The 18,908-nt window shown below is 32.9% G+C and overlaps 10 protein-coding genes across 10 annotated transcripts; 5 read left to right on the top strand and 5 right to left on the bottom strand.

Moving 5' to 3' along the window:
• Positions 1-85: 85 nt before the first annotated feature.
• On the bottom strand, positions 86-1,774 carry RKR1 (ubiquitin-protein ligase RKR1; the record flags this gene model as incomplete). Its single annotated transcript, XM_019182147.1, has 1 exon — positions 86-1,774. A coding segment is annotated over one exon (1,689 nt), but the record flags the coding sequence as incomplete, so codon positions are not given.
• A 3,289-nt stretch (positions 1,775-5,063) lies between these two features.
• TRM13 (tRNA:m4X modification enzyme) lies at positions 5,064-6,197 on the top strand (the record flags this gene model as incomplete). Its single annotated transcript, XM_019180906.2, has 1 exon — positions 5,064-6,197. A coding segment is annotated over one exon (1,134 nt), but the record flags the coding sequence as incomplete, so codon positions are not given.
• Positions 6,198-6,292: 95 nt separating this feature from the next.
• Positions 6,293-6,970, bottom strand: TMA19 (Tma19p; the record flags this gene model as incomplete). The annotated part of the gene is made up of 2 exons (XM_019185048.1): positions 6,293-6,781; positions 6,956-6,970. The coding sequence occupies 2 exons, from the start codon at positions 6,968-6,970 to the stop codon at positions 6,293-6,295; spliced, it is 504 nt and encodes a 167-aa protein (XP_019037394.1).
• Positions 6,971-7,228: 258 nt separating this feature from the next.
• Positions 7,229-8,491, top strand: WICANDRAFT_80340 (uncharacterized protein; the record flags this gene model as incomplete). Its single annotated transcript, XM_019185047.1, has 1 exon — positions 7,229-8,491. The coding sequence occupies one exon, from the start codon at positions 7,229-7,231 to the stop codon at positions 8,489-8,491; it is 1,263 nt and encodes a 420-aa protein (XP_019037393.1).
• A 154-nt stretch (positions 8,492-8,645) lies between these two features.
• Positions 8,646-9,938, top strand: WICANDRAFT_64326 (uncharacterized protein; the record flags this gene model as incomplete). Its single annotated transcript, XM_019183712.1, has 1 exon — positions 8,646-9,938. The coding sequence occupies one exon, from the start codon at positions 8,646-8,648 to the stop codon at positions 9,936-9,938; it is 1,293 nt and encodes a 430-aa protein (XP_019037392.1).
• A 39-nt stretch (positions 9,939-9,977) lies between these two features.
• OAR1 (3-oxoacyl-[acyl-carrier-protein] reductase (NADPH)) lies at positions 9,978-10,679 on the bottom strand (the record flags this gene model as incomplete). The annotated part of the gene is made up of 1 exon (XM_019180868.1): positions 9,978-10,679. A coding segment is annotated over one exon (702 nt), but the record flags the coding sequence as incomplete, so codon positions are not given.
• Positions 10,680-10,834: 155 nt separating this feature from the next.
• On the bottom strand, positions 10,835-12,183 carry WICANDRAFT_85282 (BUD22 family protein; the record flags this gene model as incomplete). The annotated part of the gene is made up of 2 exons (XM_019185867.1): positions 10,835-11,275; positions 11,362-12,183. The coding sequence occupies 2 exons, from the start codon at positions 12,181-12,183 to the stop codon at positions 10,835-10,837; spliced, it is 1,263 nt and encodes a 420-aa protein (XP_019037390.1).
• Positions 12,184-12,573: 390 nt separating this feature from the next.
• Positions 12,574-13,956, top strand: WICANDRAFT_64323 (uncharacterized protein; the record flags this gene model as incomplete). The annotated part of the gene is made up of 1 exon (XM_019183711.1): positions 12,574-13,956. One exon carries the CDS (start codon positions 12,574-12,576, stop codon positions 13,954-13,956), a length of 1,383 nt encoding a protein of 460 aa, XP_019037389.1.
• A 270-nt stretch (positions 13,957-14,226) lies between these two features.
• On the top strand, positions 14,227-15,921 carry WICANDRAFT_33609 (uncharacterized protein; the record flags this gene model as incomplete). Its single annotated transcript, XM_019182091.1, has 1 exon — positions 14,227-15,921. The coding sequence occupies one exon, from the start codon at positions 14,227-14,229 to the stop codon at positions 15,919-15,921; it is 1,695 nt and encodes a 564-aa protein (XP_019037388.1).
• A 276-nt stretch (positions 15,922-16,197) lies between these two features.
• On the bottom strand, positions 16,198-18,465 carry YTA12 (m-AAA protease subunit YTA12; the record flags this gene model as incomplete). The annotated part of the gene is made up of 1 exon (XM_019182158.1): positions 16,198-18,465. One exon carries the CDS (start codon positions 18,463-18,465, stop codon positions 16,198-16,200), a length of 2,268 nt encoding a protein of 755 aa, XP_019037387.1.
• Positions 18,466-18,908: the final 443 nt, after the last annotated feature.

Below are 18,908 nucleotides of genomic sequence, written 5' to 3'. Positions count from 1 at the left end.
ACGACTTTCGCGACACTTGTGCTCGGTAGGGCCAGTCGCTACTATAACTAGTGTAGTATTATAAACTGTTTAAATTGAATTAAATCTATCTAAAGTTAATTGCTGAACGACATAATGGACAGGAATGGTCACCACTTGATTTGAACCATTTGTACAAACAACCAGCATGGAACTTGTTCTTACAAGTTGGACAAGTCTTGGATGGTAAAGAGTTATCTTGATGTAAAATAGAATAACAAATTGCACATTCTTCAAATCCTTTGAAATGGAACGTGACATTCTTCAAAAAGAATTCTAAACTTTCAAAAACTTCACCATTTTGTAATGAAATAATACGTTGTGATGCTAATAACCATGCCTTCCATTGATTCTCTTTAACACCAACTCTTTGTGGACCTAAAACTTCAATGTTTGTCAATGGATAATTTGAAGGAATCTTGAAAACAAGTTCCAAATATTGTTCATCAATTAAATATGTTGATTTGATTTCATTTGTCACTCTATTGATCTTGATTTTCAAATTCTCGTGATCTTTTGTTAATTTTGGACTCTTGGTTTCAAAGTCATTTAATTTATTTTGAATCAAACTTGGGGCAATGAATTTACTTGTGAATTGTTCAGTTTTATTTTTGAAATTTCTATCTTTGATGTCATTGAACCAACTTGAAGATAATGACCCAATCGATGTCAAAATGGTATAATATAAATGGATTGACAATAATCTAACTTCAACAACTAAATCATCAATATGATTTTCAAATTCATAATTAATAAAACTTTCATGATCTTGTTCAATCTTGCTCAAAAACTCTTTATCATCACCAAATGAATTGATTAATAATGCAATAAAGTTTAAAAACTTGGAAATTAATTCCTCATTCTCTGATTGTAATTGATTGATATAAATAGAACGTAGCTTCAATGTAATATCTTTGAAATTTAACAAGATTAAAACCCAATTCCATAAATAATTCACCAATTTCTTTTCTTCTTCCAAATCATCCTCATCAAAATCTGGAACTCTTAAAACATTATCAATCAAATTTTGTGAAATCTTGAATGGTGTATCATCATTTTCTTTAGATAATTCAAATTCAATGACTAGATCTTGTTGTCTTGCAATAATAACCTTTTCAATGATACTCAATAATGGTCTTTTCAATTCAAAGTTAGTTGAATTTTGAAATTTGGTGAACAATTCTTCATAATGATTCCCAAATTGCTTTGTAGAGATCTTACCCAAGATTCTATTCAATAACCCTCTATAAATATAAACAGGTTGGTTAACTTTAGTAGTCTTATCATTAACAAAACTTTCCAAAATTTCATTTTGAATATCCTCTTTAACATCTTTCTCCAATAATTCACGTTTTTCCAAAATCAAATATAATTTCAAAGCTTGATATTTCAATTCCAAAATATTTTCACCTTCACCAATACTAACAATACCAATAGTATCTTGTAAGACTCTGGTAGTTAATTCATTAAAACTATCACTTTTTTCAAAACTCAAATTGTTCAAATTTGTCAACATTTGCAATAACTGTAATCTAACAAAGACAAACTCAGGTTCATATGAAACATCAGAATCTAACCATTTATTAATTTCATTAACAATCATATTGAATCTTTGTACTTGGAATGGTTCAAATTCAGGATCAACATCATCGACATTGATGAAATTGTTCAAAATGATCAACTTCATTAACCCAGTAGTGTTTATCTCTGATGATCTCAACCCAATCAATTCGGAACCAACCAAGTTTCTTAATCTTTCATAAGCAGGGTCTGATAATATGGCACCCAATGTTGATAAAACGGTTGTTAGTGTTAGCACAGAAATTGGTTTCAAATCACGAATACCTGATTTAACATATTTGTCCAAATCTAATTCAGATATCTTTGTTGTTGATTGTTTATTGAAAAGATCTGACAAGATGAATTTCAATAGTCTATTGTGATAAAAGGCCAATATTTGAGATTCTGTGTTTGTTAGCTGTTTTAATAAAGAATTGGTGTAACTTTGAGAGATGATTTGGGAGACAACAGAATTAAAAGTCTCATCAGAGAATGAATTCAATAGTTTTTCATTAGCTTGTTTTTGAAATTTCAACAAATCATTTAAATTGAATTGGGATTGGGATTCATCAATCAAAAAATCATAATCAATTGCAATCTCAGCAATGATGCCTAATTGGATCAATACCTTTTCATCAAATTGGAAAGCCAAATTGTTCAAGAACTGTCCATACTTGATAATTGGCTTTAGGTTCTCAAATTGAAAACAATCCTCTTGGGTATTAAGTGCAAAGATATTTGATTGTAATGGGTTCCCCAATGATAACTTTGAGTCAACAGCTTCGCCATAATTCTTAATAATCAAGTCATCATAATTCTCAGGAATCAATTCTGAAACTAATGATTGATCTTTGTTCAATAACGAGGCAACGTGATCTTCAATTTCCAAACTAGCACAATGATTAACCACATGGTTTCTCAAACTTTCAAAATATTTTGTCTTTAGGTGTTGATGAGTTGGGAAAAATGATTCAATCTTTTTGTGAACAGGTAATGCTAATGGTGATCTCCAAAGAGCATGATCCAAGAAATTAGTCTGTTCAGACAATAAGCAAAACAATTCATCATCATTCATATTGTACCTCCAATAGTAATCGACAAAAATTGGAACTTTGTTCTGTTTATCTGCTAATTTGTAAAGATTGATAATGGTCTCTTGGTTTGTCAAGTATGGCTTGAAGAAGTAGTCATTTTTGAAATCATAGGTTTTCAAAGATTCTTTCAACAACTTTTGTAATTCTGTACTATTCTGTGATAGCTCTGACTTGTTTTGGAATGAATCCAATTTGTCCAATAAAGAGGATGTGGAATTGAGGAAAATTAGTTTCAGCACCAATGTATCAAATGCTTCATAGAAAACATCACTCTTGAAAAGCTCTGATTTAGAATAATTTATCAATATTTGAATTGGAGTCTCGATGAAATTTGGATTAATGAAACCTGGCAACTCATCTATAAATTCATCAACCTCTTTGATATATTCTTTCAAGTTTGATTTGATAACAAATTCGAAAATCACAAATGCAGGTTCTTTTGAAATTTCTTCACTTTCTTCATCAGCTTTTTCTCTCAGTGAATCTAATGACTTGGATAGTAACTTATTTATTGGTGTTGATGTCTTGTTGGATAATGCTAGCAAGTTTTCAATGTTTCCAAAAGTTGAATCATCTATTTCCTTTTGAACTGTTTCAGAACTGATATGACTGGAAAGGGTATCAAGTAACTTGGAAGTTAGTGGTGACTTGATTTGAAGAACTTCATGAGTTACTGTTTCCAAACTTTTATTGATTTGTTCTTTATCATTGAACTTGCCGATGATCTTGACATAGGCTGTTAGGGAGTTTAATATAAAATCAGCACCATTTCTGAACTTCAAGTTTTTGGAAACTTCCTGAGTGAAATCATTATGTAGGATCTTTTCAATAGCCTTGAAATCTTCATCACTTGTGAAATCGAAGAGTGGTGAGTCATTCAAAAATGATTCCAAAAGTTTGTAATAAATAGCATCAGAGTTCAAAGATCCAATTTTCAAAAACCCGACAACTCTCTCTTTAGCAGACTTATCATAAGCATAGAAGTCAGGATTGATTTTAGTCAAATTTAGCAGAGTTGTCAATATAGGGACAACTAACGAAGAATAAAGCATTGAATTTTGAGAGGTTGAATCAATTTTTTTGGTAAATGTCAAAGACTTTAACAATCTCTTACTTATAAGTTTCCAAGCTTTATCAGTGACAATCTCCGGTTTATTTTTCAGTGTTGAGTTCAATAAACTTAACAAAGTTTTATAAATTCTTTGGTTATTAGTGTTTGTATTAACTAATAAATAATGCCATAGGTTTTCATATGTGAAGAGATCTTTATATGAATCTAACTCCTTTTCTATTTTTTCAGGGTTTGTTTTCAAGCCCAATTGGATTAAATGGTTAACGATTGAAATTGTTGAATTGACTAGTCTTTGATATTTTAATTCTGCTTCATCTCTTGCAACAACTCTGTCATCCGACAATGAATCGATTGTTTCTTTGTTTAGCACCTGATTAGCAAAATTCAAGATTTGGGATTGAAATAGAACCCAAATGTTGTTGATTTTGGTTTGATCATTGTTGAAGCAAATTTGAAGACTTTTCAAAGTGGAGTTTGAAACAGAACTGTCAAAATCATAAATACCAGTAAGTAGCACAGGAATTGAGTCTTTCAAATACTTGGCAAAAGTTTTCTGCAAATTGCTGATGAACAATGTATGTACTTGATGTGCTAAAGAGCGAACAGATTTGCTTTCACTAATTGATAATTTTGGGTATAATTGAATCCAAGTTATCAATACCAAATCATCTTTCAATTCTGCAACATTTGCCTTATTACCAACATACGCAGCCAATTCAGTCAATGCCTTTTCCTTAGTGGTATCGTCCCTTTTCAACAATGACTTGAAAATCAGCTTCAATGAAGAATTGGATACAATATTTGGATCTGGCAAACCGCTAATATAGTTCAATGAAACTTCAAAGCCATTGTAGCCGAGTCCATTGACACCACTATCATCTTCATACGATGCACTAGCAAATGGATTCCCAAACGACATCTTTATAGTATTCACCAGCCTTGAGTATTGTGGAAAGTGATTGATTTCTTCTCTTGTTGCCTTCGATATTGGGCTTTTTTTCACTTTTTCTAGAAGTGTTTCGCGAAACTACAAAGTGAACATGAAAAAATGGCAGAGTGAAAAAAAAATTGATTCAAAGCGTTTGAAGTGAAATTTATTCAATAAGCTTATTAGCTGGAATACCCATAAAGATCTGTGTTTGACCTATTCTGTATACTAAGGTGAATCAATAGTTTTCAGGATGTCAGCTGAAAAACCAAACACCCATCAACTACCAGATTCAAACCAAGAACTCCGAATCTCTTCAAAGAAGAGACGTAAAGAAAAACAAGGCATCGTATCAACCGTTGAAAGACTCCAATGTGAATATATCATCCCAAAGAAAAACAGAAGATGTCCTTTGACGAGAAAAAAGGATGTTCAATTCTGCGCAGAACACCTAAAGCAAAAACAAGATGATGTTAGAATCCCATGTCCTGTTGACCCAAGACACACTATATGGGAAAAAGATTTGAAAAATCATATAGAGAAGTGTAAGGCAAAAGCTACTGATGCTACAAAAGTTTCATGGTTTAAGTTGAATCACAACTGTGAAGTTCCAAAGGAGAAGGCTGAAGAGATTGTTATTGATTATAAGAAATGGATACCCATTGTGGAAAAAATCTATACAAATTTTGATGAGTTGAAGTTGATAAAGTTGGAACATGATGGTGTCAAAGATAGAATGGAAGAACTAGGGAATCAGAAACATGCAATTCAACAATCTTCGTTGATCTCTCATCTTGATAATAAAGAATTGTTATCTAATGAGTTGAATTATATTGAATTCGGCTGTGGACGTGCTGAATTATCAAGATATATTGCCAAATCTATTATGTTCAAGACGAGTAAAACTGCTGATTTTATACTTGTTGATAGATCCCCAACTAGACTGAAGTTGGATTCTAAAATGGTTAAAGATGCCGAAGAGCATGACTTGAAAACTAAAATTTATAGAGTCAAAATTGATATTAAAGATTTGTTCATCGATGATATTGTCACAAAGGAGTTCAATAATAACAAGAATTTCGTTGGTGTTTCAAAACATTTATGTGGTGCTGCTACTGATTTAACAATTCAATGTATTTTGCAAAACCCAATCTTGAACTCAAGATTTCAAGGAATGATTGTGGCCATGTGTTGTAGACATTGTTGTGATTATGATATGTTGTCCCTATACTCCAAACAATACTTGAAAAAATTTGGAATTGAAAGGGAAGGTTTTAAGCATTTAATGAAGTTTGCAAGTTGGGCAGTAAATGGAAGAAGACCAGGAATGAAAGATGAAGATGGAAGTGATCATCCTAGTGGGTTAAGTATAAAAGAAAGAGAAGACCTCGGGTTGAAAGCTAGAAGAATAATAGATGAATCAAGAAAGTTTGCATTGGAACAAAATGGATATAAAGTTGAACTCTGTCATTATGTTCCCCGTGAAATATCATTAGAAAACACGTGTATGATTGTCAACAAATAAGCATCTACAAAATCATTTTTATAGAATTGAATAAAACAATTAAATTAAAGAACCCTCAACAAGTTACTATTTAAAATCTTTAGAAAACAATGAGCTTATAATTTTTCTTCAGAGACACCATGTTTCCAGATAGCAACGAATGGAGTAGTACCATCTTCACGGTAGTTTAATAAAACCAACATTCCATCTGGGTCCATTGATTCACCAGTGTAGAAATCCCAGTCGTTGAAAGAACCAATAACTTTTTTAACGTATTTTTGGGCACCTTTTTCAAAAATTTCAACTTGATCTGGGTTTTTTTCTTGTAAATGAGATTTAACTTTTTTCATGTAACCTTTGATATAAGTCAAGAATGATTTTTTGTCAAATTGGGTTTGTTGTAAACGGAATGAGTAGACAACGTTGTTAACAGTTTCAGCAGCACTGTCTAATTCATCATCACCACCTTCAGCAGATGGGTTAGCACCGATATCGACATTATCACCACCAACGGTAACCATGGTACAGTCAGCTTCGATGATGACATCGTCAACGACTTTGATGTCATAAGCATCTGATAATAATTCGTCACCTGAGATGATATCCTTTTCAGTTTGTTAGTTTTCCTGTCTTTTGATAAAATTTTCCAAATGGATGAACAAGTGATTAGATAAGATTCATGGGGAATTGAGGTTAAAACACCAATCAAACACACATGAATTTGGTATCATAAGAATCTCTGCATTCAGAGCTATCCAATGGATCCATTTGTTACATACTTTGTAAATAAGCATTTTGAAATATTCGTAGGTTTTGTGCTGAGTTGAATGTTGGAAAAAGAGAAGTAAATTTTTTTTTTTTTAAATTTTCTTTGACCAAAAAAAAAAAAAAAAAGCAAAAAAAAAAATTGAAAATCGCTTTAAAAGGAAATTACCGTATTCGGACGTTTATTTTGATTTCGAGAATGTTACGCGAAAACTTGAACCTTTCAACTTTCAACTTTTTACTCAACTAATTACAACAAAGAACTAACTGCTATTCATTCCAACAAGATGCCTGCCAAAATTGAGGTCAGGGGACTGACCAAGAAAGAATGGAAGGCGAAAGTCCTCAAAATCGAAACTTGGATTGACAATTATCAAAGAGTTCACGGTACTGCAGACTATGAGAACGCGACAGATCAAACTTTGAGCCACCAAACCAACAAGAAAACCAACAAGAAGAGGAAACTAGACATTGTTAAACCATTGGGAACTGGAATTGGTTCTATTTTGGAAAGTGGTCAAGTTGAAGATGATCCAGAGGAACAAATTCCAAGATCGTCACATCGTATTCCAACTTGTTCTGAAAATGTTAACTCACTAGTTGTTGAAACTTATGAAGATATCATCTCATTGATTATTGGTAATGCTAGAAAAAAGAAGCTTGTTGAAAAAGTTGCTTTCAAATTGGGGATATACGGTAAAGTGACTGATAAAAAGTATGAACCATTATTGAAAAAATACTATAAAGATTATGATTTAGGAAGAATTTTGCGTAAAGTTTTATTGGATGCAGAATTGGTTACATTAATTACACCACATGTGACTAAATGGTGTGCAGAGACTCAAACTGCGGTTTATGAACCATTGTTGAAAGCTGCAGAAGAAGTTTTTTATCATTTAAGAAAAAATAATGATCTGATTTATGATTTAATACCGGAAAATTATGAACGTGATGTATTACTAGCTGTTATTCCAATGTTGATGACTCATGATCCATTAACAGAGCCTGATTCCCAAGTATTTGCCATTGAACTTGCCAATTGTACATGTTATTTCCCATATTATTATGTTTTGACCATCATGCTTAAATTTCTTGAATATGAAATTACAAAGCCAATCAATAATCGTTTGAAAAGGATCTCACATGATGATCAACGCAGGTTGGTACAAATCACAATCATGAATTGCGTGTCTGAATTCTTCCATCATCGTGAAGATCAAGAACAAGTTAATGAAAATTTCTTCCAACAATTATTTAAACTATGTGAAACGATGCCTAGTCATGTTATCGCAGCTTTGAAATTATTATACGCTTTCAACAACAACGATACCTCATATCGTCATTGGGATACATCTCGTGAACATTGGAGATTATTGAGACATTGTGGGTTTAAATTAAGAGAACCTACAATGACGAATTTTAAAAAATATACAACCACAATTGGATTACAAGTTCCATCAGAAGTTTTCAGAAACCCTGCAAAGTTTTATGGTGTGCCATTCTTCATCGTTTCTGGATATCGAGCATCACATCACGACTTGAAACCCTGATTATACCATAAATGCCCTTATGAATACTTAAAATCATTGACATTGTAGAGAGTTCATTTTCGCGAATATAACGGTTTGTTTTGATTTCGAAAAGACGCGTTTAAACATTGTTAACTTAATTAACCAGCTTCAATCACTTACACCTTGAAAAAGTATGCCAGGATTTGAAAGCAACAATCAGAGAGTCGATGAAAGAGTCTCCAGGAGTCAATGGAGACTAAAAGTGCGTAAAGTGGAATCGTGGATTGATAATTATCAAACCCTTCACAATTCGTGCACTATTGGGAACACGTCAACTACTTCAAAGCATAAATCTAGGAAACTAGAGGTTGCTTTACCATTGGGTACAGGGGAAGGCTCTATCCTGGATCAATCTGATGGAGACGGAGATGATGCGTACACGTTATGTGAATATCATCGAGCAATTACTGGGATTCAATGGATTTCTAGTAAGGTGGAGCCATTTGCAAAGGGAATTTTCCAAGATATAATTGAATTGATAGCTGGTCATATTGGTGATGAAAAGAAGTTTTCTCAAGAGATTGCTTTTAAAATAGGGATCTATGGAATTGTTGTTGATGAGAAACATAAACCATTGTTGAAGAAATATTATAGGGATTATGATTTAGGTAGGATTTTATGGAGAGTTTTAAAAGATCGTGACCTTCTAAAGAAACTTCTCCCATTCTTAACACAATGGTGTACTGAAAGTGTTGGGTTTGTTATTTTAAAACCCTTTTTAAGAGCAGCAGAGATGGAATATTATAAAACCATTAAGGATTCTGGTGATGTTTACGATTTGATTGTTAAAAATTATGAAAGAGACGTTTTAGATGCAATTGTCCCAGTTGTTATGAATCATGAAAAACTAAGTGAATTGGATGCAGAGTTTTTGGAAGTTGAACTTATCAATTGTAAATATCAGTTTGAACAACATTTTTATTTGAAAATTATATTAAGGATTTCAGAATATGAAATTACAAAACCAATTAAACATTTAAAGAAATTAACGCATGATGATCAATACAGATTGAAACAAATTACATTGATGAATGCCATGGCAAAATACTTGAGTTATAGAGATTGGAATGAGCGAGGTTTCCAACAACAAGTTGAAGAGAATTTTTTCCAACAATTGTTTAAAATTTGCGAATCGATGCCTAATGTTTGTTCAATTCTCAAGATATTTTATGCATTTGTTATGAATGATACATCATATATTCATCAACAAAGTGAGGATGAAGAAGATTGGGATTTGATGAAACGTTGTGTTGTTAAAATAGATGATTTTAAGGTATTACCAAAATTTGTTGAATTTATATCAAAAATTCAACTAGATTTACCACCTGGAGTCATACCAAAGCCAAGACCAGAATGGGAACGTCAATTCATCAGCAGAACGAGCTTTTTCGGTATCAGAGCATCACCTCATGAATTGAAATTATAATGACACAACATACTAACCATTCTGTAGTCTTCACACCACGATCCCATTATCAACCACCAAATTCTGTCCAGTAACACTTTGATTCCTCAACAAATACTCAACAGTCTGATAAACACTCTCCATACTAACCCCATCTTTATTCAAAACATTCTCAAACTTCAACCCTTGACCCATCTCAGTCTCTTTAATCAATCCAGGAGATATACTATTCACTCGTAAGCCCTTTGAGCCCATCTCCACGGCCAATGCTCTTGTAAACCCAACCAACCCAGCCTTTGAAGCAGAATACGCACTGGTTCCCCGAAACCCCTTGAGTCCCAACACGGAGGAGATGTTTATTATACTTGATGGAGAGTTCCGCATGAGTGGCTTCATCAAGAATTGTGATAGGATGATGGATGAGGTTAGGTTCGTATCTATGATTGATTGGATCGATGAAGATGATGTGGAAAATAGTAATGAGTTTTGTGAAATACCTGCACAGTTTATCAAAATGTTTAGTTTTTGTAAAATATTGGACGATGAAAGACATTCTCCAATTGAATCTAGTTGGGATAAGTCACATTGGATATAGTGATGTTGTTGATTGTTGGAAATTATTGACAATTCATGCTTGATGTTATGTTTTAGGATGTCTCCCTGACGGGATAGTAGAATGATGTTTGCACCGTTTTGCGAGAGTCTTTTGGCAATGTGAAGCCCCAACCCTCTTGAGCCACCTGTGATTAGTGCGGTTTGGCCTAGGAGTGATGAGTTTGTGGAGTTGAATCTTTTGAAGATGAGTGACATTGTGGTTATTTGGTGATGGTTTGTGGGTATTAATGAAGATGATGATGTTTTTTTTTTCTACATGGTGTTCTCGAAAATTTAGTATACAATTTTATTTGATATTTTGATCAAAATTTGATTTTTTTACCAGAGAATTTAATATTCTTTTGAGCTTCTTCTTGTTTCTTTTTAGCTTCCCATGAAGGATGTAATTTATGATCTTGTTCAGCTTCTTTTGAAGAACCTCTTTCTTTTAATGGGATATTATTACTACCGGTAATTTCCAATTCTTTAGCCTTAGCAGCTCTTTTAGCCACTCTTTCTTCATATTCTTTTTGTCTTTGTTGTCTCTCTTTATATTGTTCCTCTTTTTCCTTCTTGATATGATTAGCATTATTTTTAAATTTTGCTTCCCAAATTTTTTGTCTAGCTCTTTGACCTCTACGATTTTTCTTTTGAGGTTTTAATAAATTCTTGACAACTTTATCATTTTCATGGTCATCTTCAGAATCTGAACCTCCAGAGAAATAACCAGTTGCTAATTCTGGGAGGTTTAATTCTTTTTTCCCCTTTTTTCCTTTTTTGATTCAGTTTCAAAAAATTCATCTTCAGATTCTTCAGATTCTTCATCATTTGAAGCCTCGGTATCAGTCACTTCATTATAATTTATATTTTGATCCATTTCAACTTCACTTTCTTCATCTTCAGAGCCAGCAACTAATGCATCATATTGACTGTAATCGTCCTCTTCTTCAGCCTTGTCATCATCAACTTTTTCATCTTCTGATTCTTCATCTTCTGAATTTTCATTATCTTCATTCTCCTCCTCTTCACTTTCACTTTCTTCAGTTGAAACATCTTCAATATCCTTTTTAACTTCCTTATTCTCAACAGGACCTAGGACAATCTTTAAACTGTTTTCAATAATCTTGATAATACTAACCAACTCTTTATTATTCATTAATTTTGAATAATAATTTTTCTCCAATTGGGTTAATCCATTATAGAAAAAAGACTGATTATATTGATTTGTTTTATCAACCAACCCCTGGTAAATCCAATCAGGGATACATTTCAATTTAGTATTTGGTTCCAATATGGTTTTTTTAGGTATTATCTTGAAAACTGATTGAATTAATTTAATAATCTTGATATTTGTAATTTGATCAATATTTAAATTTTTAATGAAATTTAATTCATCTTTATCTAATTTCTTGTTGTTTTGATTAGTCTTGATTAATTTCTTCAGAGTTCTTTTATATTTCACTATAGAACTGTGTAGTTTCTTATTAAAGATATCAGATCTAAGAGAATCTATTTCTTCAAGGGCCTGAGTTCTATTATTTGGTAATAGGTTAGCCGGTTTCTTTTTGGACTTGAGGAGTAGTTTAGTTCTGGAGTAGCGAGGAGGGTGTTGATCTGGTAGGTAGTGGCATTCTAGTAGGTCTAACCTCCATAGGTTATTCTGTTTGGCCATGGCTAATCAGTTAATTCATCTCATCTCATCTCATCTCCAAATGATCAATAAATTTTGATGTAAAAAAAAACTTTTGGTGAGGGAGTGCGCGTACCAACAATATAATGTACTACACCATAATTAACACTTAATACTTTAAAATGTATTTAATACTGGGTACTATATAATTATAATTAGCTAATTCTATTCTATTCTATTATGGCCTGATTGATCGCTTAGATTAATTCTTTTTATCGTTAATTCCCTTTTAAAATTCGGCTCATTTGATTCAAAATCTCCTCATGAAAAATTTGAACAATTCCCCTCTGTAGAAGAAAGCGTTTTAAAAAGTGTGCAAAGGACGTTTTAATTTGATTCTTTTAATTTATTCATAATCAGAGAATTAACACTATGCTAAGGCATCCACTGAGAACTACTCCCTTCAGATCAATATCAACAAAGCCATCCTCATGGGCATCGTTAAGCTCAGCTCAGGCTAAATCATCGTCGCAGAGCACCAGCGCCAGTGCTGCCAACCACCAAAGGCTATCCAAAGAGGATGCCTCGTTGTTCTGGAAGGGAATCCCTTTGGCCCCAGCTGATCCGATCCTAGGAATAACTGAAGAGTTCAACAAGGATTCAAACCCCAAGAAGATCAACTTGAGTGTGGGCGCTTACAGAGACAACCATGGCCAGCCTTATGTCTTGCCTTCAATCAAAATGGCTGGGAAATATCTATATGAACATGAGTCAAATAAAGAATACACGGGTATTAATGGCTCTTCCCGTTATAATAACCTTGTTAAAAAATTCATCTTTGGTTCAAGTGAATTGGGTCAATCTTTTATTAAAAATGATCAAATCTCAATATCTCAATCTTTATCCGGTACTGGTGCTTTGAAAATTGCTGGTGAATTTTTATCAAACTGGTCTCCTTATCAATCAAGATCAATCTATTTACCTGATCCAACTTGGGCAAATCATCACAATATTTTCAAAGGTTGTAATTTAAACCCAAAATTGTATTCATATTTTGAACCATCAACAAATTCAATCAATATTGATAATTTATTATCGGATTTATCAAAAGCTGAACCTGGCTCCACTGTTTTATTACATGCTTGTTGTCATAATCCAACAGGATTAGACCCTTCAAGAGATGATTGGGCCAAGATTATTGAAACTATAAGTGATTCTCAATTGATTCCAATTATTGATATGGCTTACCAAGGTTTCCAATCTGGTTCTTTATCAAAAGATTTATTTTTAATTGAAATGATTTTGGATCAAGTTAATCAATCAAAATTACCAACTGCTTTAATTTGTCAATCTTTTGCTAAGAACATGGGTTTATATGGTGAACGTATTGGTTCTTTTTCCATCATCACTCCTAATGCAGAAACAACTGAGAAAGTGGATTCTCAAATTAAAAAATCAATCAGATCAATCTATTCATCTCCTTCAATCCATGGTGCTAAATTAGTTGAGATTGTATTATCAAATGAATCAATTTATAAACAATGGGAAAAGGATGTTTTACAAATGTCTAATAGAATTAAAGAAATGAGAGTTGCATTATATGATTTATTGAAAACCAAGAACCCAAATTCAAAATGGTCACATTTGATTAATCAAAATGGTATGTTTTGTTATACTGGATTATCAAAAGAACAAATTTTACAATTACGTTCTGAATTTTCAATCTATGCAACCCTAGATGGTAGATTCTCAATCAGTGGTATTAATGATGGTAATGTTGAGTATTTGGCTGACTCTATAGACAAGATAACATAATGTTCAGCTAGTTCTAGATCTATTTATTACTAACTAATTATATATTCCTATTTATTTATTCTTTTCAATTGTTATGTGTTTTTGGGATGGTTTATAGCTTTTGTATTCCGACCGCTTACCCCAGATCACGTGCTGCCCCGGATCTCTCGCTTAAAACCCAAATTTCTCTGGCGATGAGATTTCCGAAGAGCAAAAACAAAAACGAAAACAAGGAACAAGTGGAACCATTTTACATATTCATAGTATCAATTGATCCAATTGACTCCAACAATGTCTACCTACAAAGCTTCAAAGATTCCAACAACCGCATTCCATGACCAGAAACCTGGAACATCAGGTCTTCGTAAGAAGGTTTCAGTGTTTAAGCAACCAAACTATACAGAAAACTTCATCCAAGCAATCTTGGAGGCAATTCCTGAAGGTGTTCAAGATAGTACTTTAGTCATTGGTGGTGATGGTCGTTACTATAATGATCATGTCATCCAATTGATTGCCAAGATCGGTGCTGCCAATGGTGTCAAGAAGTTAATCATTGGTCAAGATGGTATATTGTCCACTCCGGCAACTTCTCATGTTATTAGAACCCACCCTGAAAAGATCACGGGTGGGATTATCTTGACTGCTTCTCATAATCCAGGTGGTCCACAAAATGATTTGGGTATCAAGTATAATTTGGCTAATGGTGGTCCGGCTCCTGAAAGTGTTACAAATAAGATCTTTGCAAGATCATTGGAATTGGAAAATTATTATATCGTGGAGGATTTACCAACAGTGGATTTATCAAAATTGGGTGAATCTAGCTATGGTTCACTAGTTGTTGAGATCATTGATAGTACTAAATCTTATGTTGAATTTTTAAAACAAATTTTTGATTTTGAATTGATTAAAAAATTTATTAAAGATCAACAACCAAAAGGTTTCAAAGTTTTATTCGATGCCCTAAATGGTGTTACTGGTCCTTATGGTGAAAAAATCTTTATTGAAGAATTGGGATTACCTTTAGATTCCATTCAAAATTATCATCCAAAACCGGATTTTGGTGGATTACATCCAGATCCTAATTTAACTTATGCTAAAACTCTTGTTGATAGAGTTGACAAAGAACAAATCGCTTTTGGTGCAGCCTCAGATGGTGATGGTGATAGAAATATGATTTATGGTGCAGGTCCTGCTTTTGTTTCCCCTGGTGATTCCGTCGCAATCATTGCTGAATATGCTGATTATATCCCATATTTTAAAAAACAAGGTGTTTATGGGTTAGCAAGATCAATGCCAACTTCTGGTGCTTTGGATTTAGTTGCTAAGGATAAAGGTTTAGAAATTTATGAAGTTCCAACTGGTTGGAAATTTTTTTGTGCTTTATTTGATGCTAAAAAATTATCAATCTGTGGTGAAGAAAGTTTTGGTACCGGTTCAAATCATGTTAGAGAAAAAGATGGTATTTGGGCAATCGTTGCTTGGTTAAATGTGCTAGCTGCTTATTATGAATTACATCCAAATGATGAAGTTTCAATAAAGATTGTTCAAGATAAATTTTGGGAAAAATATGGTCGTATCTTTTTCACAAGATTTGATTTTGAAAATGTTGATAGTGATGCTGCAAATACACTAGTTAAAAAATTTGGTGAGTTTGCAAATGATTCAAAATCTTTAGGTTCTGAAATTTTCCAAGGTGTTACCGTTGTTGATACTGGTGATTTTAGTTATACTGATTTAGATGGTTCAGTTTCTAAAAATCAAGGGCTTTATGCTAAATTATCAAATGGCCTAAGATTTATTGTTAGATTGTCAGGTACTGGATCTTCAGGTGCTACAATTAGATTATATTTGGAGAAATATTCAAATGATTCAAAAACTTATTCAAAACAAGCTACTGAATTTTTACAAAAAGATATTGAACAAGTTTTAGAATTTTTGAAATTCAAAGAAATCTTGGGTAAAGATAAACCAGATGTTATCACTTGATCTTTGAACCCTTTTATGATTTTATCTATATTTTTTGCATACATGATTGGTTTTTTTTATTGTTTTTTCTTATTATAAAAAAGAAGATTATCACACACAATATTTACACACCTACTTGCTTCATTCATTCATTACTTTTTTTTAATATTACAATACTTTGGCTAAGTTATAGCGTAGACTGGGCTATTACAGCTTTCCCTCTAGAAATATAAATATGTAATTCATCCTATATACAATGGTCTTTTGTTCATCATGAAATTATTTGTTTAATTGATTTTAAATATCAACATTTGTTGAAGTTGTCTTTTTTGGATCTAAATATTTTTCAAAAGCATCATTTTTCTCTTTAAATGGTCTTGGACCTAATAATTCAATCATATCTTTTCTTGTTAAAACTTCTTTCTTTAACAACAATTGTGCAACTTTTTCCAATTCTTCAGATTTTTTCTGTAATAAAGAACGACATCTCTCTGCACATTCATTAATAATTCTTTGAATCTCCTCGTCAACTAAAGTAGCAGTCTCTTCACTGAACGGTTTTGTTAAATCATTATCATCTTTTCTTTCATATGCAATCGTACCAATCTTTGGTGACATACCTAATTTAGTAACCATATTATAAGCCATACCCATAACTTTCTTAAAATCATCAGATGCACCAGATGTAACTGATGGGAAATGTAATTCTTCACTAATACGACCACCTAATGCCATAGTCATACGATCATTCAATTGATCAGTAGATAATAAATAAATATCTGGTGGTAAATATTGAGCATAACCCAACGCACCTTGACCTCTTGGAATGATTGAAACTTTTAATAATGGGTCTGCAAATTCTAAATACCAACCACAAATAGCATGTCCAGCTTCATGGTATGCAACGATTTTTTTCTCATTTTCTGATAAAACTTTAGATTTTTTCTCTAAACCTGCAATGACTCTTTCAATAGCTTGTTCAAAATGTGGTAAATCAACACTTTCATCACTATGTCTAGCTGCGATTAATGCAGCTTCATTAACAACATTGGCAATATCAGCACCGGAAAACCCTGGGGTTAATGCAGCTAATTTACCAGCCAAATTCTCAAATTCGGATTTTTTAACTTCAGCAGATTCATCACCTTCATTTAATTTTAGTTTAATCTTGGCTAAATGAACTTGATAAATTTCTTTACGTCCTTCTAATTCAGGTTTATCAATTTGAACGTGTCTATCAAATCTACCAGGTCTCATCAATGCTTGATCTAAAACATCTGGTCTGTTTGTACCTGCAAGAACAACAACATGATCAGTACTCTGGAACCCATCCATTTCAACCAACAATTGATTCAATGTGGTTTCTCTTTCATCATTAGCACCACTGAAATTACCTTTAGTACGCGCCTTACCGATTGCATCAATTTCATCGACAAACACAATAGCTGGTGCGTTTTCTCTTGCAGTTTTGAATAAATCACGAACACGAGATGCACCAACACCAACAAACATTTCCACAAATTCTGAACCTGAAACTGAATAAAATGGAACTCCAGCTTCACCAGCAGTGGCCTTAGCTAATAAAGTTTTACCAGTACCTGGAGGACCTGAAAGGATTGCACCTCTTGGGATTTGACCACCTAATCTTTCATATTTTTTTGGATGTTTTAAAAATTCAACAAATTCCATAATTTCCTCCTTAGCCTCAGCCATACCTGCAACATCTTTAAATTTCACTTTAACATCAGTTTCTTGATTGAATTTTTTAGCTTGAGATTTACCAACGTTGAAAATACCACCGGCACCACCAAATCCACCAGAACCACCAGCAGATCTCTTGGTGATCCAATATAACCCACCAAGCATCAATAATGTTGGCAAGAATTGGAAAATTGTTCTTAGCATATGACCTTCTTGGACATAAACAACTGGGACTCTAAAATCTTCTTGGATGTTATTTTCATTTTGAGCTTTTTGTAATTTATGTTCAAAGCTTTCCAAAGAACCAATAGTGAAGTAATAGTAATCCATGTTCCCACCAGTTTGTTGACGACCATTATCATTCAACATCACACGAGCAAGACTCTTGTTGACAATGACAATCTTATCCACAAAACCTTTATCCAAAAAGTTTGTACGGAATTCTTGCCATGTGATTTCATGAGCACTATCACTATTGAAGAAAACGGTAAGGAAATAACCAGTTGCCACTAAAAATAAGAAGATTTCTAATGGGTTAATTTTCAAGGCATAGATTTGAGAATTTGGATCACTTGTATCTTTGATAAATCTTTTATTTTCTTTATTGATACGTTCTTCCGCTTTTTTCCAACGCTCTTCTTGTTTCTTAAATCTTTCATCTCTTTCATGTTCATAACCTTTTAGTTCTTCTTTATCTGAACCATCTTCTTCATTTTTGGTGTGTTTGCTGTCTTCTTCTTCTGCTTTAGTGGCAGCTTCAACGACGGCTTCATCTATGGCTTTGGTGAATGGTAAGAATGGGTTGAATAATTTGAAAAAAGGTGGTAATGGAGTTAATGGCTTATCATAAGTGGATTTAAACATTTTATCGAAAACCTCTAAATCCTTCTCTAAAGTTGGAGAAACTTCAGCCCCTTTTTCCAAATAGAGTCTAACCAATTTAAGAGGATTGATACCTTTTTCCATAAGTTCAATAATGACAACATTAGTTGGTGCATCAAAATCAATATCTTTTTCTAATTTGTAAAATTCAGATTCTGACAATTCTAAAGCTTCTTGTAGTTCTTCAGCAGTGAATTCAAATATAACCTGTTCATCCTCCAAATCTTCATCTTTTTCCTGTTGTTTCTTTGGTTTCCCATTTTTCGAACTGTTTTTATCCTCTTTGAAATAGAATCTAGATGTATTGAAATGTCTAGCATGACTTATTGAAGCACCAGAATATTGAATTCTTTTTCTTAGCAATAAACTCTGCATACCTGCAGAACGGGCGACAAACCTCGATGTTCTAGCAGAGTTTGCCAAAA

The sequence above is a fragment of the Wickerhamomyces anomalus genome (genome assembly GCF_001661255.1).
Source record: "Wickerhamomyces anomalus NRRL Y-366-8 unplaced genomic scaffold WICANscaffold_5, whole genome shotgun sequence".
Taxonomy (NCBI): Eukaryota; Fungi; Ascomycota; class Saccharomycetes; order Phaffomycetales; family Wickerhamomycetaceae; genus Hansenula; species Hansenula anomala.
This window is presented reverse-complemented; position numbering and strand designations above follow the sequence as displayed.